General features: G+C 39.2%; 1 protein-coding gene across 1 annotated transcript in view; it reads right to left on the bottom strand.

The window, feature by feature from the left end:
• Positions 1-8,007: 8,007 nt before the first annotated feature.
• The window catches only part of LOC114138287 (protein FAM53B-like), a 29,234-nt gene continuing 21,798 nt past the window's right edge, over positions 8,008-15,443 (bottom strand). Inside the window, exon 5 of the mRNA XM_028007449.1 lies at positions 8,008-9,219. Within this exon, the coding sequence (XP_027863250.1) occupies positions 8,863-9,219 (357 nt within the window). The 3' untranslated portion in view covers positions 8,008-8,862. The remainder of the gene's footprint in view (positions 9,220-15,443) is intronic.

The raw sequence follows: 15,443 nt of genomic DNA on the forward strand, positions 1-15,443 counted from the left end.
ACCATTCTCCATGCGCCACATGAAACCAACCTTATTGCAATAGAAAATTGAAAAGCAACAACAACAACAAAACAAAAACCTCAATCATTCTGCATGGAGTCAGAAATAAATGTTACAACTTTTGCACCAAGTCTTGATATGTTCTAATTCTGGTAAGAACTCCTGCAAAAATCAGTATTTCAACATTTTCACCAGAAGCGGGGACTTCATTCTGCAACTTCAACACAAGATGAATTTCCATGTATTGATACTACTTTTGACTCCACGCATAGATATTCAGTCTCAAAGCAGGCAAAAAAACCCTAAAAACTAAGAATAATAAGAACTGATAATTATTTTTTGTTTTAATGTTTGACATCAGTCATGCAATTGTTTAAAGAAAGCAAATTAAAATCTCTGAAGAATTAACTCTGTCATTATTTTGGTATGTAGGAAATAAAAATAATTTCTTAAATCCCAAATTCATTAAACAGAAAATGTTTTAGTTTTAGTCAAAAAAAAAAATAAATAAAGAGATGAAAAATGGTCTTTCATCTTTGTACACTGTGTTTGGAAACACCTGGTTTCAGCATAATATGTGAATAGTCCCAGAAAGATAATTACTACAAATATTTCAGACATCAACTACTTGGGATGTAGCATTTTCTCTAACATGTTTTCACGGAGACCTAATCTGCCCAGGCAATCAATTGTCTTGTAGTTGCCTCTCTTGATTAGCCAGAAACCCACCAATTAGTCTATCCGGGGGACTTAATTTGAACCTAATTAGCATTTTCATGTTCATTTGTTATCTACCCAGCAGCTAATGCCAGGATGATAACATCATGGACTGCTGCCTACTCGTCTGCCCTTGTTTACAGATGTGAGCGCACGGCAGGCGCCTTTCCTGGACGCACCCAGCCAGAGGGTGAAAGAACAGGCCTGATGGATATCACACTGATTATTCTCACTATGGCTGTGCAATCTTCACGACATAGTTACAGAGACCCGAACCGTTGGATTTCCTACAAAAAAGGAAAAAACAAATTCAGTCTGACTTTATCCGTCTTTGGTTTAATTAACCTGCAGACCAGCGTTAGCACATCAGTGTGTAATTTTCCACTACTTCATGCATGCTGTTGCATGTACTTCCAATACATCAAGGATTTCTGCAAACTTTAATTAAAAGTCAACAAAATATACCTGCTTTTCATACAATCATCTCAAAACTGCCCTATAATGACTACATTTTCTAACAGCAATGCCAACTTAAACACATTGATGCGCAACAGTGTTTTAAACATTACGTGTGACAATTATCCAAAACAGTCAAATCAACACAGAAATTATTCCAAAGACAATAAATCAAACTTTCTTTAAGGCCTCATCACTTCCTAAGCCTAAATCAAATGGAAAATATGAGATGTGAGCTGAAAAGAAGAGTTCTTAAGAAAGCATTTACAACTACATCTTTTTAGATGATTGCAACACGCATTTAGTTTTATTAGCAAGATGAGTCTTGTATAAGTGCAATACCATTTTGTAGAGGGGAAATGACAAAGGTAAACAAAGGAAAGCACTGGAAACCCATATGGTTGTTGTAAGAAACTGCAAAACATTACATATTCACCTTTAAGGCATTTTGCTAGTAAAAGAAACCACATTACTCAAAAAGAAAGGAAATGCTGAAAACATTAACCAGAAGTGGGTGGTCAACATGGAATCCAAAATGTAATCAGTGTTTTGTACTCTGAATTTCTTTTGCTCAAGTGTGAAGGCTACACTGTGCAAGCAAATGTTCTTGCATTTTTACAAACATCGCCTAACAGGCTAAACCGAGATACTTAAACTTGAACTCCAGGATATTCCAGATATTAAACAGACATAAGACATCAGCAGGCTCAAATGGAAGACCATCACAAAAACATCTGTGCCCACACACAAAGACATACCTGTCTACTGCCATGCCAAAGGTCAAAGGCAAGCAGGAAGGCCTCAGATGTGGTGTGTGTTTTCTCACCCTAGGGCTGTTTTTAGTAGTCACCTCTGACTAATCACTGATCTAGCTTTGATTATGGCTCTGATGTCCTGAGCCAGCCCTGCTCATTCCAGTCATTCACACACCAAACTGCAGCCAGAAAAGCAAACACCGGAGAGTCACACTGACAGGGCAGTGGCCTCTGAGGAGCTGAAGCCATGTTATAAATCAAAAAAATTTGACACAGCAGTGAGACAAAGTCTGTTTGCTCCAGCTTTGTGTCATGCAGAGATTTAAGTCAGTATAGACTTTTAAAAAAGAGGATTTATTGAGTTGCAACTTGCTACAAAAATGATATGTGAAGATAAAATGTTATTCCTCATTGGTAGACCTGTGCCATATACTTTGGAGAGAAGATCTATTACTTGTTTTGCTTTCCTGTCTCTGAGACACTGGTTATTTACTGCAGATGTTCAGTGAGGTGAGATCTGCACACTACTGATGTTTTCTGTATAGGTTTACTCCAATGTTTCCAGCAAGATGGATGGATGAGGACTAGCCTGTCCAAAAACACATCTATTTCAGTCCTCCATTGTTTGCCATTCAGTCGTCACTGTGTAAGTAGCATGTCAACACTCGGTGTCCTGCGTGAGACGCACTTCTGCTCCAAAAGAAAAATTAACACATGTTTCCTGTCTCACAGCATGTGTCCTTCCATTGAGTGAAAGACCTTTGCGCTGTCTAGTATTTTATCAAACACCCAACGCACTTAGCTGCATGGAACGGTAAATGTTTGGCTGACGCGTTTCCAAAATGGAATAAATGTTTAGCAGCGCAATGTTGCAGCCTCTCCTTTGCTCAGACCATCAGTGAAAGAGGCTCAGCGCAGATGTTCACCACATTTTTTTCAGCTTTTTATTTTTAAGGACAAATTGAAAACCACAAATCACACATAACTGTGAATCTTTCGCTTCACAGTTATGCGTAACTTCGTGTTGGTGTGTCACCAAAATGCCGGTAAAATGCATTGAATTGCGTGGTTGTAATATGACAACATCTAAAAAAAGATCAAGTAGAATAGTACCAGAAAGCAGCTGGTATCACAAATATCACACCACATCAGGACCCGACTTTCTGTTTCTCATAGAGTGAGCAAAATCAGAATATTACAGAGAGATGTCTTGTGCGTTTCAGGCTTTATCTCAGCCAAATAACCTGCATGTAATGGCCAGATGATGCAACACTCTACAAAAATCTCTATTTCACCCTACTTTGGCCGCAAATGAGTATTTCATAAAATATAGACCTGAATTCCATTCCAGACCTGGAAAGAAAGAAAAAAAATAGCCATGAGAAAATCATGCGGCAGATTTCCAGGTACACTTCAGATGGTTGTCATGCAACAGACCCTGTAATTACAGGTCTGTTCAGCTGCCCTCCGTCACCCCCGTGAGAAGAACTAGTCAATCAGTGACATGTGATACCACCAGCCACCTGTCGAACAAGGTGTCTGCCAATGCGTGTAAGCACTTACTTGCACCACATGTAGACAAAGATAAACACACCTGTCCGACACAGGACATATCAGTCGCCCCACCTTAAGCACAAGGTGTTTTCAAATACAAGAAGATATTTTTAGTTGTTATTTCTAAGGTACAGAGAAATGCAAAGCTCATGTAAGAGTAGCTTTTGTGTAAGTAACACTTTTTAAATAAATTTACCCTCCAGTCATTAAGCTATATACTACACCAAGGTACCGTACTATGAGAGAGAGTTTTTGTGGAAAGTTGTAATGGACACCTCACGGTCTAAATGCTGTCAGGTAGCCGTGGTTACCAGAAGTTAGCATGAAAAGACAAAGAAAACAAATAAGCAACTAAAATACCACTCTTTCCATCAACTGAAAAATCAATCGACATAACACAAATATGTTGTCTTATGACCAAGGCTATTTGACAACCACTTGCATTTCCGCAGAAAGTCTTCTGCGATGCTCCCAGCACACGGATAGTTCAGACGGTTGGCGGATATCTGATGAGAATCTGAACAAGAATGTCATATTTACTACAAAATGTATAATTATAAATATATACACACACATTAGATTAATTTTATTATTAAACAGTTTAGCAAAAATATTCTGAGGGAGCCATTTTGGTGTTGTTCAAAAGCAATCCTTTTCAGTTGTTTAGTCATTTAAAAAAAAAAAAAAGATTTAATCTCCTTAGCAATTCAGCTGACCTCAAATCAGGCAACATACAGGACAATTTTTACCTCATTTAGAAAAAAAATAAACTTTATTGAAACAAAGTCTTGACCAGCAACACATTTTTTTATATGTAACTTTATCTACAAATCTATAAATGTTAAGAAAAGTTAAAAGGGGAAAATCTAATAACTATGCCAGAAAACAACAATTTGAATAAAATGTAATAAAATGTATAACTCTTTAAATGCAATCCACCTCAGCAGTATGTTTTTCCAAGCAGGCAGGTCCAGATCAACATACTTCAGAGTTTTACTTGCACAATGATTTGTGAATTATGTTATGCCTCTTGGCTATTACAACTGTGTTTCTTCAAAACTAGAGAAAATTATAGATCTTCTTGCAGACACGCATTTGTCCCAGCTCCAAGAAAGTTGCAAATTGTTGAGAAATATAAGTTTTAGTCCAGATGTTCATAAGAAAACAATTCACACAATGTTATTGTGTCTAAGGACAGCAGATATCACACTAATAGGGAGATGAAGACTATGGGATATACAAGACTAGTGAATGAAAAACACCTGATAGAAACAAAACAGAAATCAATCTATGAACAGCCACAGTACTCTGGTTTAAATCAATACTCAAATCAATATTAGTTCTGTTTGATGCAGGGCAATTTTATTCTTGTGTTTATTTTGCTGGAAATCAAAAGTGCAATGGCTGTTTCAGTGATCACAGGGTCAGTGGTCAGGGGTTCATTCACCTTTACTGACTGTCATGCACTCTAGCATTTTATCACATCTACAGTACAAAAGGCTTCTTAGCTTGTCATTTTACAGCCATAAGCTTATTTATACAAACGTAAAGTAGTGTAAAATGAAAATAAATGCCCACAAGTAATAAGCTTGATGAAGAGCTATAAAGCTCGCCTCACCTAGCACGCAGCGCCAGCAAACGCAGAAGTCTGAACCGGAAGGAAAACAACGTGATGTCAACCAGGTGAGGGAGGGCTCTTTAAATACAGACAGCCAGCTCCGCAGCCAATTACATTCAGGCACTTGTGTGGTGCGTTTAGAGCTTACAAGGCATACTTCCACATTTAGCAGTATGTCTCTATTGTTTTTTGTTTTTTGTTTGGTTTTGTTTACCATTTTTCTCAATGTATTAACAGTTTGCTTTGCCTTAAAAGTCTTGTATCGTTTTCCTTCCATTTATCCTACTCCGTATTTGTCTGTCACAATGAAATACATTGAAGTTTGTGCTAAAATAATTATTTTTAAAAAGTCTAAAGAAAAAAGGCTTTTCATAGAACTGCACACACATACTGTTTTTTTCTGACTTTAGGTCATTTTAATACTATATGTCCCAAAGTCAAACCATGTAGGCCTAAAATACACACACACATATATGGTTAAAATAATCAGCGTTTTACTGAGCATGAAGATACATAAATTATTAGAATGTCATAAGTCCAGCTCCCTTCAAGTCCCCACAGCAAAGTTAAAACAAGTTTGCAAAGACTTAAGCACAGCCTTTTGCTCAGCCAGTGTTTTCCCACATGTAATCGAGGTTGAGCAGTAAATTTGTCTAACATGGCCTTTCCTGTCTCCCTCTCTCCGTCCACATCTGCCAACTACAACTACAATGCTCCCTATTTATAGTGTTTTTAGCTCAGATATTAACTCTCTCCCCCAGTTTTCCTGCCACTTCCCCTGAGAGAGGAAGCGTGTGTATGCGTGCGCATGAAAGCAGTGGGCAAATGTTGTAGCAACATCTTGTTGTGTTTCCAGCACAGTGAAAGCGAGAAGGACTGAACTAATGTCCTACCAACAAGGAATGAAAATGCAGGCATGGGGCGGTTAGGGATTTTTATGTATGTAGGTGATAAACTTTCTGCGTGCAAAGAGTGATCACATTTCGAATCTATTTTCAGGGTCTCGCACAGCATGAGATTCTGTGCTGTATGTGTTTGGGTGCATTGTTGTGTAAGGCAAAGGCTGAGTGCTGAGACGACAGAGTTCACCTTCCTCCAAGGCCAGCACAGGAGGAAAAGCGGCAACTGCTTGTTGCATCCTGTTTTGAGCATAAACACAGTTCAGCGAGTCTGTGCTTTTATCCCCTGTGTTGGAAAAACAATTAGTCCTCTCTCTGTGCTTCAGACATGCATCCCCTGGTGTCTAATAATGACGATGACAGAAGCCCTCGCTGCAGCCTGGACGCAGACGTCCACATGAGTACGTGTTGTTGAGAAGGCAGGTGCTGTAAGTGTGTCTGGCCTGACATCAGACATGATAGGAAATCCCTGGGAGGAAAAAAACCTCGCCTTGATGACGTGTCTTCTCGCTGTCTGCCCGCTTTAGAAGTCCTGAGGTATTTTCTCCTGATGTCACCTCCTCTGGTCACTGCTGAGTTGCAGGCCAGGAATATTCCAAGTCTGGGCTTCCTGCCTCTTTATTTTGGGGTCATAGGCAATCTTTTAGGAAAGTACAGATCATAATCGCACCCAGTCATGAGAATGAAACGGTACCTTTGAACAAATATTTTCACTCCTGACTTATCAAAAGTTCAACAAACATACTGAGCTAATAAATGGTTTCTTGACCAGTTGGATGTCACTCAGTATGACTACAAAATATTCTCCAATAATTATAAACCATCCCTTCATCTTGCTAATCTTGTGCATCCAATAAAGTGGTTGACAATCAATGATAATCTGTAGGTGGACGGTGATGCAGAATTAGATAAATAAATGCAGACATATACACACAGAGGGAGATTTGTGAAATATTGTAATTAAGCCAAAACGTGATCCGTACTGGAACAAACCGTCCTTTTGACATGAGAGCTAAAGGCGTGAGAAAGGACTCATACTGAAAACTCTCTTGGATAAATCTGGAGTATGTGTTTTTCCTCTGCAATTTGCTTATCTGCTGTGTGCCAACCCATGCAGTGCCTTACCTCCTTTAACTTTTTCACATTTTATCTAATTTACATCGTTAACTGAAAATACTCATTTGTTGGAAATTTGTTGAGCATCATTGTATGCTTCCAAAACATCTGAGTCAATTTTTGTAGCGTCATTTTTTGCTACAATTACAGCTGCAAAGCCTTGCCAGAAATTCACAATTAGACCTACTTAGACTAGGCCTTTCTGATATATTAGATATTACCGTCTCTAAAGTATCTTTGGCTGAATGTTTGGGGTTGTTGTAACGCTAGAAGGCGAATCTCTGTGCCAGTCTCAAGCTTTATGAAGCTTTTTAGCTCCACTCCATCCATTTTCCCATTAGCTCTGATCAGCCTTCTTGCCTCTGTTGAAGAAAAAGTATTCCCACAGCAATATGCTGCCCCCGCCATCCGTCACTATGGGGATGATGTGTACAGGATGGATTATTAGTTTCCTGCATTCGAACAAAAACTAATATTTTTCATCTGCCCAGAGCACCTTCTTCTACATGCTTTATTGCTGTCTTAAGTAAAACTTTTGACTATCTTCTTCTTTCTACTCAACAATGCCAGATCTGAGCTGTGGATTTCTCCAATATATAATCACAGTGAAATACTGTACAACTTATGGTCACTATGATAAATTTTGGAAAAACTGCAAGAAAAGAACTATAAATGAAACTTTACCGGTAAATACAAATCTGAAAATACTGCAGAAGATTGAAAAGAGAGTATTAAAAAAAACAAACAACAAAAAGTAGTTCAGAAACATGATGCAGGAAGTGACTGTGGGGGAGAGGGTGCAGCTTCTAAAGTGCACCTGGAAACTGCTCATCTCAACTTTGATCTAGAAATCTGCCTTGTGCAGAAATGAAAGAAGCAAATAAACCAGACGTATTGGTGCAGGTTGTGAATTTATTTCCATTCAGTTAGAAGAAAGGCCTTGAAATCTTTGCTCCTTCGCAAACAACATACAAAAAAAATCCCCCCCTCCAAAAAAAACAAAAGAAATGTAGAAAAATACACACTGCTGTTTGAACCCAAAAAGAGATTCAGTGTTTAATTCAAACATACACTTTGCATATAAACGTCAGACACAGTGGCTTTAGGGTGAGGCTTTTCTCCTTGAAAAGAACTACAAGAACAAGCATTCAAAAGAAGGCACTTTTTGATTTTCTTTTTTTTTTTCAACTCTTCATAAAGCTTATGGAGCCTACATTCAAACTTAAAAGATTTATGTGTGCGCTCAATAGACAAAGGAGAAAAACAAGACTGAATGTCTGAAAGAAGACCTCTTTGTCTTCTGTTTCATCCCCAGCTTTCAGATTACTCTGAAAATAGCAAATCTGAGCTGAATACAGGTGAGCTCAGCTACTACTACAGTACTAAAAAAAAAACAACAAAAAAAAAACTAAAGTGAGCTGACTTTGGAAAGATTATCAGGTTGGAAAGAGATTGAGGGTTAGGAGACACTTTTTAAGACAGAAACCCCCAATTTTCCACTCCTGAGGTAAGTCAAATCACCAACTCATAAGAAATAAAAACTAAAAAAAATCCTCAAAGGGTGCTGCTTTTTTGGTTATAGCAGAAAGAATGTTCAAGGCATACGTGAAATTCAGAAGATAATCTTCGGCAACATACTTAATATTTCATTATGGATCACTTTCTGAGTCCTTTCAGTATCTTATCCCTTTCATGGCATTTCATTAGTCACCTCTTGGTACATTAAATGTGACCTTACAGTGGATGTTCAGTTTCTTTCAATCTGCTCAAGGTCCAGCTCCCCACCGAGCTGGAAAATATCCCTCTGTTTCACGCAGTCACCCTTCCAGAGGGTGCGTTTACTGTCCACAGTGCAGCACGCAGGGGAACCGGGCCGCGAGTCCACGCTGCAAGCGGAATCGCTGTCCAGTTCCCCGTAGGACGAGTCCTCTTCCTCGTCGTCCGCCACCGTGTCCGTCCGCAACTCCAGCCCCCGCTCAGACACAGCAGCGAAGTCCGCCTCCGACTGGCCGGCGGGATCGAACGAGTGCCCGCTCGGGCTGGACTTGAAGCCGTCCAAGGACGAGAATCCGGGCCAGCTGAGGCTTTGAAAGGTCTGAAGTTTCTGGATGGAAGAAAGAGCAGGGAAAAATTCTTACTCCACTTCAGTGAAACTATAAAAGTTAAAGAGTTCTGACAGCTCTCAATTTAAACCCAAGTTTGTTTTCCCCAGGAACATATGAGTAGATTGGGTTTCTGTTTGGGCAGCCAAAAAGCTGGCTTTGCCTTTCACCAACAGCATGTGTACATGTAAACACAAGCACACACAGAAGCCACTCGGGGAACATACGCATTATTCCGACCAATCTGGGTCGATAGTGGAAAATAAAAAAAATAAAAAGAATCAACGGGATGAGCTGCAAACCACAGACAGTATGTTCTGTCCGAGAGCGGTCTGGTCAGATGCGTGGCTAGAGACGCACCAAGTACGGTAAAGTCATTCCTTATTTAAGTCGCTGAGAGTTTCAGATGGAATGTATGCAAGCAAAACACTGCAGCCCGCTTCCAAAACGTGACGTTAAAAGAGGCTCAAAGTTATCTGCTTCCTCTCTGCAGCGAACAAAGACAGAGGTGCAGAGCGGTGTAGGGGTTAATGATCACCAGAGTGCCCTCAGGCAGCAGATGTTCAAGGCATGGAGATGAATAGAGATGGGTTTGCTCCACAAAGCCTAATCTCACACGATAGGCACCTGTAGCATTGTCTAACACGTGCTGAAAAGCAGATTTTGAAGCCAAGAGCTGGAAATCTGTGTGTTTTTGTGACAGAGCCCGATCTGAAAAGAAAAAATCTGAGGCAGGACGTTTTGCTGTCTGGGCTTAAAGTTCTGCTGCCTTTTGCTGAATTAGCAAGCTTCATCTGACAACACTTGAGGTGATCATGTTAAAGTGGGAGGCATTTCTGCTGTACTTACACCAGCGGAGTAGAAAAGGGGATTTCTAAGCTTTGGAACTCTGCGTTCAAATCCCCCCTCCCCAGTATTACCCCACTACTAATTATCGCAGCAGAGGGAGAGACGAGGGCAAAGAAAAGGAGGGGGAGCAGCTTCTGCACAATATGCTTTCTATAAAATCTACTGAGGCAGACTGTGCTTTGAGTGGGTTTGGTGGTGGGCTGGAGCAGCAAAGTTATATTTTATATATCAAGCTTTCAGATCCTACACATATCTTATGCTGAATAAGATGTGCAGTGAAAGGTATTTCCCCCTTACAGATTTTTTTTTCTTTATTAATTAAAGTTAAATGTTAAATATAACATGCATTTTACAAACAAAGGTTTTATGTGTCGAGGGGGAGAAAAAGAGTGTGGCTACCATTAAGTGTTTGTGTTGTGAGTCATTTATATCCCTGTGGAGGGCCTTAGTTTTGCAGAATTGCTTTAATTCAGAAGACAAACAGCCTGCTCAGAATGTGTCGTGTTTGCAAGTGCACTTGATGTTAAGGTCAGAAACTGAAGACGTTATTGTTCAGGATTTTCAGGTAGACAGCATAATTTATGGTCCCATCAACAATGAAATGTATCGCGAGTGCATGAAAGATACAAGATTATTTTAAGGCAGACTTTGGATATTCCACGGAGAATATTTGGCAAAGACTGTAACTGCTGTGATTTATAAGTTATTAATATAAACCGAAGGCACCTGCCTTAACAATCAAATCGGACACATTATGTTTAGATGTTTCTGCTTTCCAGTTCTGCTGCTACGGTGCACATGCCTGCTGCAGGTGGGGCGTGAAAACAGTTTTGGGTTAGCAGGTACATCAGAAACAGGATGGGGAATAAAGCAGCGGCTTAATGTGTTTCTTCCATTGCCAACTTTTCTTTCTGAAAACTCACACAGCCATGCATAGCAGAGGTTAAAACCGTTTTCTTCAGCAGGTGCTTTTTAGTCAACAGTTCAGACTCATTTTCTTTCTAATAATTCAGGGAGAAAAACGGAGATAAGATATTTTATGTGTACTTTAGGCTAAAATACACTAAGTGAGCAAAGTATTTTTAACACTTTATATATAAAGTGTTAAAAATAAATTCATGAAAACGATTCATGATGTGCTCACGTTCATGTGGAGACTATGAATATAGCACTGGGTGTTTTGTCGCAAAATTCTGAAAATGTATGATTTGAATTCGAGCAATTTCAGACAGCCGAGCTTGAACCTGTGTGAACTGAACATAAAACAAGTTTTGTTAAGGTTGAAGTTGCACAACACCGTCAACTGAATAGTTGCTGCAGAACTCGGGCATTCCTCCAGAGAACAGAAAAAGGAAAACACTGTTTGCATGGTATACTCTGGTATGGAGGGTGACGGGGTTTGTTATTAGTCTGTCACTTTTCCCCAAAATGCAGTGTCATATCCTTAGAGATGTTGTCAACAGTGTTAAATAAAGTCACAAAAGACAACTTCACATCTAATGACACTCTTAACTTAATCTGCTTCTGCTTTACATGGTGTTTACAGAGAAAGAAGGAACAGACAATTCAGACACCTGCTATACCGAGGGCCTTTGGCGTTTCTGTTAATTTTAGCAACAACAGCGGTCTCCGCTACTCTTGCAAGGAGAAATGCAGGCAGCTATGTGAGGCCCAGTCTGCAATTTTCCTGCCACAGCAAACTAAATCCTAAAAACAATAAACTCGACACACAAACGGTGCATTCTGTGTTTGAATGTGATTAGTTGTCACAGAGGTGTATTTCTTTATATATATATGTAAATGATAAACACCAATCAGGCATTTTTTTTTCAAAGCAGGAGCCATTGAAGCACAGCTTTTCAATGAAAACATGCAATCTACAACACAGGATGGAAAGGCAGCTGCAGATTCACCCGCCAAGACGTTAGGCAAATTTCCTCCTGATAAACAATAGCGTTGTAAATGAAAGGGAAAAAGTTCTGCACTATAAACTGAGAAGAGTCATGCAGATTATAAACAGAAATGCTTGAAATAAAATACCATAAAAATTGGAAGGAACTTTTTTAAAAATTCACGCTGTCGTTCATTTAGTTCTGCGGTGACACTAAATAAGACTCACAAGCTCTGACTACCTCAAACCGCTTCAAGTTACTATTTGCATGAATGTGACTATTAGATGATCAAATACCAGATAAACACAGGGCCAGTACGGCTGATACCAATACTTCCTTTTTAAATTTAAGTTGGATACCTCATCAAAATTTTGACCTCTATGTGTTTTGTGGTTCTTCCTTTCATCCAAAAAGTAAGACAAGTCTATATATGTCTACAAAATATAACACGATGAAGAAAAATTTACAAAGCTAATTTGTGTGTATTTTTTCCTAAATAAATAAAGTGGAAAAAATGTATAATCTGAAAGGATATCAAAACAAATCGTTGTTGTGGTAGATTTAAGAAACTGTAGTGCAATAATAAAGTATAATTTCAAAAAGGAATCTGAAACTAAAGTATCAATCTGATACTGACAAGGTGTCATTATCAATATTATGGATTGATACACATTTATGAGTAAGGACACACAGAGACGCACCCAACTAGGAGTTCCCACAAGCCTACAGGGCTTGTAACTCAACAATGATCACCATGTGTGCAATCCCAGAAATGGAAAGAGATACAGGCAGAGGAGGGGGCAGAGAACTTGGACCAGCAGGAAGATATAAATAGAGAGGAAAGAGGAGTTGTTCCGCTATCTTCTGGAATAATATTTTCTTCCTTAGTCTGCCAGTTTTTTTCTCCCTCATACAAATCTGCACACACATGAACAAACATTGAATTGCCCAACATGCCACCAAAAACCGCTAACGCAGCAGCACCAAAAGATTCCCTGTCAATGTTCGTCAGGGTTTGGAATAACCGAACTCAAGTTATCAAGTGATCAGACAGACGCTGGAAAAGCCATTTCCTAAAAAGCAGAGTGTATGCTGCCTCAACAATCGCTCCACAAGTTAACTACTATCAAGAGATAACATTTCCCCTTCTGACAGCTGGCAACGCCCACCGTTCTGTGGAAAAAACAGAGGCGCGCCAAGGTGGAAGGCCAACCAGGGATAAAAGAGGCAGTTGATTGAGGGGTGAACTGACACACATTGCTTGCTAGAAGGATATTCAAGAAATCCTGGTGGTGGCAACATGCAAATCCCTACAGTGTTCGGGTTATAGCCAATTAGCACGACATGCATCCCCAGAATTCACACCCTCTGTCATTGACGTGGTCTGGGGGAATCTAAAGGCCAAATTACACCATGTTCCACTGACAAAACACACAGGAGACTCATCCTCCCACAATCCTTCTGCTTAGTGAACCACAAACACACTTTCAAAGGTAACAACTCCATTTCTAACCCTTCCAGTATAACGGTTTCCGTTTGTCAATCATGATCAATGTTTGCTTTTTCCCCCTTTTCTTTTTGTTACTCTTCTGCACACACACATAACTCCATAAACATAAAAGATGTGAGAGGAAGTAGAAATTTATAATTACAGCCCGAAGCAAAGTCGCAGGGCATCCTTTGTGTCTGACAGTTTGGTACGGCACACACCCACTTTTTAAAAAAATATGGGAAGATGAATACCTGAGGAACAGGAATAAATAGATATAAAATCTGCCTTGTGCTTTCATTTTAAAATGGACCAGGAAGCTCTAGGCAACGTATTGTGCAACAGATAGGTATGAATTGGTTAACAGCATCACGACACACTGAGGTTTTGATCAATTATGCTTTCAAAAATGTTAGAGGTGCACAATGTATTGAATTGCGGTCAATGTCAGAGTGTGAATGTGTTTGATCTTGAAATCAAGAAAAAAAAAGGACAACCTTATTATACTCAGTGCATGCAAATTCTGCATTATGACGCTTTAGATTTTAGATTTTCACTGCTCTCTTACCCACATTTGATATACATTTTTTAATAGCCAAGCTACAAAGGCTAACAAAGATCAGTGGGAATATTATGTGGGATAAAAAGCAAGAAAAGAGTCCAAATATGTTTGTCGTCCAAAATCTACAAAACATTCAGCAGTAATATCATAACAACAACAATATTTTTATATTATGGAAAGTATATGATATTATACATTTGAAAAAATGCAATAGGGCATATAGGGCCTAAAATTGAGATGATAAACTTTAAGACTTTTTAAGATCCAGCAGAAATCTTCCTGATGTGCAGGTTGGGCGAGTTTTACTCATACTAATAGAAAATAAGAATTTCAGCTGTTTGTAAATTTCACAAGTCAAGGTGTGAAAACTACATATCACTCTTCTTTTAAAAAAAAAACAACATTGGCAAGCTATGAGAAAGCACTTTTAAATAAAAGCCCTTAGATCATGTTAAACATGTGTTTCTTATATTTACAGCTATGGGCTTATAGCGCTTTATACAGCTTAGCTCACAAAAAAATACTGTCTCGTGCTGACTTATTAAGACCCAACTAGGCCACAACACTGTACAAAAAACACACCCAAACTTTGTTTTTGCAGGACAAGCATAATGAAGCACTGCACTCCATATTTCTTACTACGATTATTTTCGACATGCTTGCAGCTTGCAAAGGGAAGTTGTGGTAATTCTTTACCAAAATTATAGCATATTCAAGTTCTGAGTTTGACATGCAGGAGCCTGGTAGCAGAAGTGCTAGATTATCCAGAAGGTGTGGTCGGCATGCACTAGTTTGACTTGGTCATAACATCATTTGTAGCAGATCTGAGCTTGCCAGATCATCACACCCTCACTGTTCTGGCACTGCTTCAAGTTACTGGAGCCCTCTCAAGAGCATTGGTGCAAAGTGCATTGACTGCCACCAAGCTGCTGCAAGGACCAATGTAAAATCTTTACGCTAATTAATATAGTACCAAACTCAGCCATCTTACACATAGAGAGTGGCATGCACCAAGCTCCACATGGAACAGGAGATGTGTTTGAGAGATACGGACTCACCTCCATATTGTGCATATAGGCGGTTTATAAGGAGGCCAAGAAAGTAGCAAGCTTTCTAACTTAAAGAAGTTTTATCATTTAGTAATCAAGAAATCCAAATGAATTCAGAAGTCAAATAAAAAAAGACATCACAGCTTTAATACCACTGGTTAAGAGTAAGAGCTTCAAAAGGAGATTGCCATCACTCACATGCAGATTAAATTTCTCACTCCAACTATGCATGTGGGAAGGGAAGCGCACGGATAGCAAAGCCTTGAAATGGCCCATCAAACCTGCACTCTTGCTTCAACAATGCTGGTTTCAGTTATGCAAGTAGATAAAGGTAATCTGGCAAATCTGCCAAACCTTCAGAACACACAGTTCCTTAACAATCACC

This window comes from Xiphophorus couchianus, chromosome 22 (genome assembly GCF_001444195.1).
Source record: "Xiphophorus couchianus chromosome 22, X_couchianus-1.0, whole genome shotgun sequence".
Taxonomy (NCBI): domain Eukaryota; kingdom Metazoa; phylum Chordata; class Actinopteri; order Cyprinodontiformes; family Poeciliidae; genus Xiphophorus; species Xiphophorus couchianus.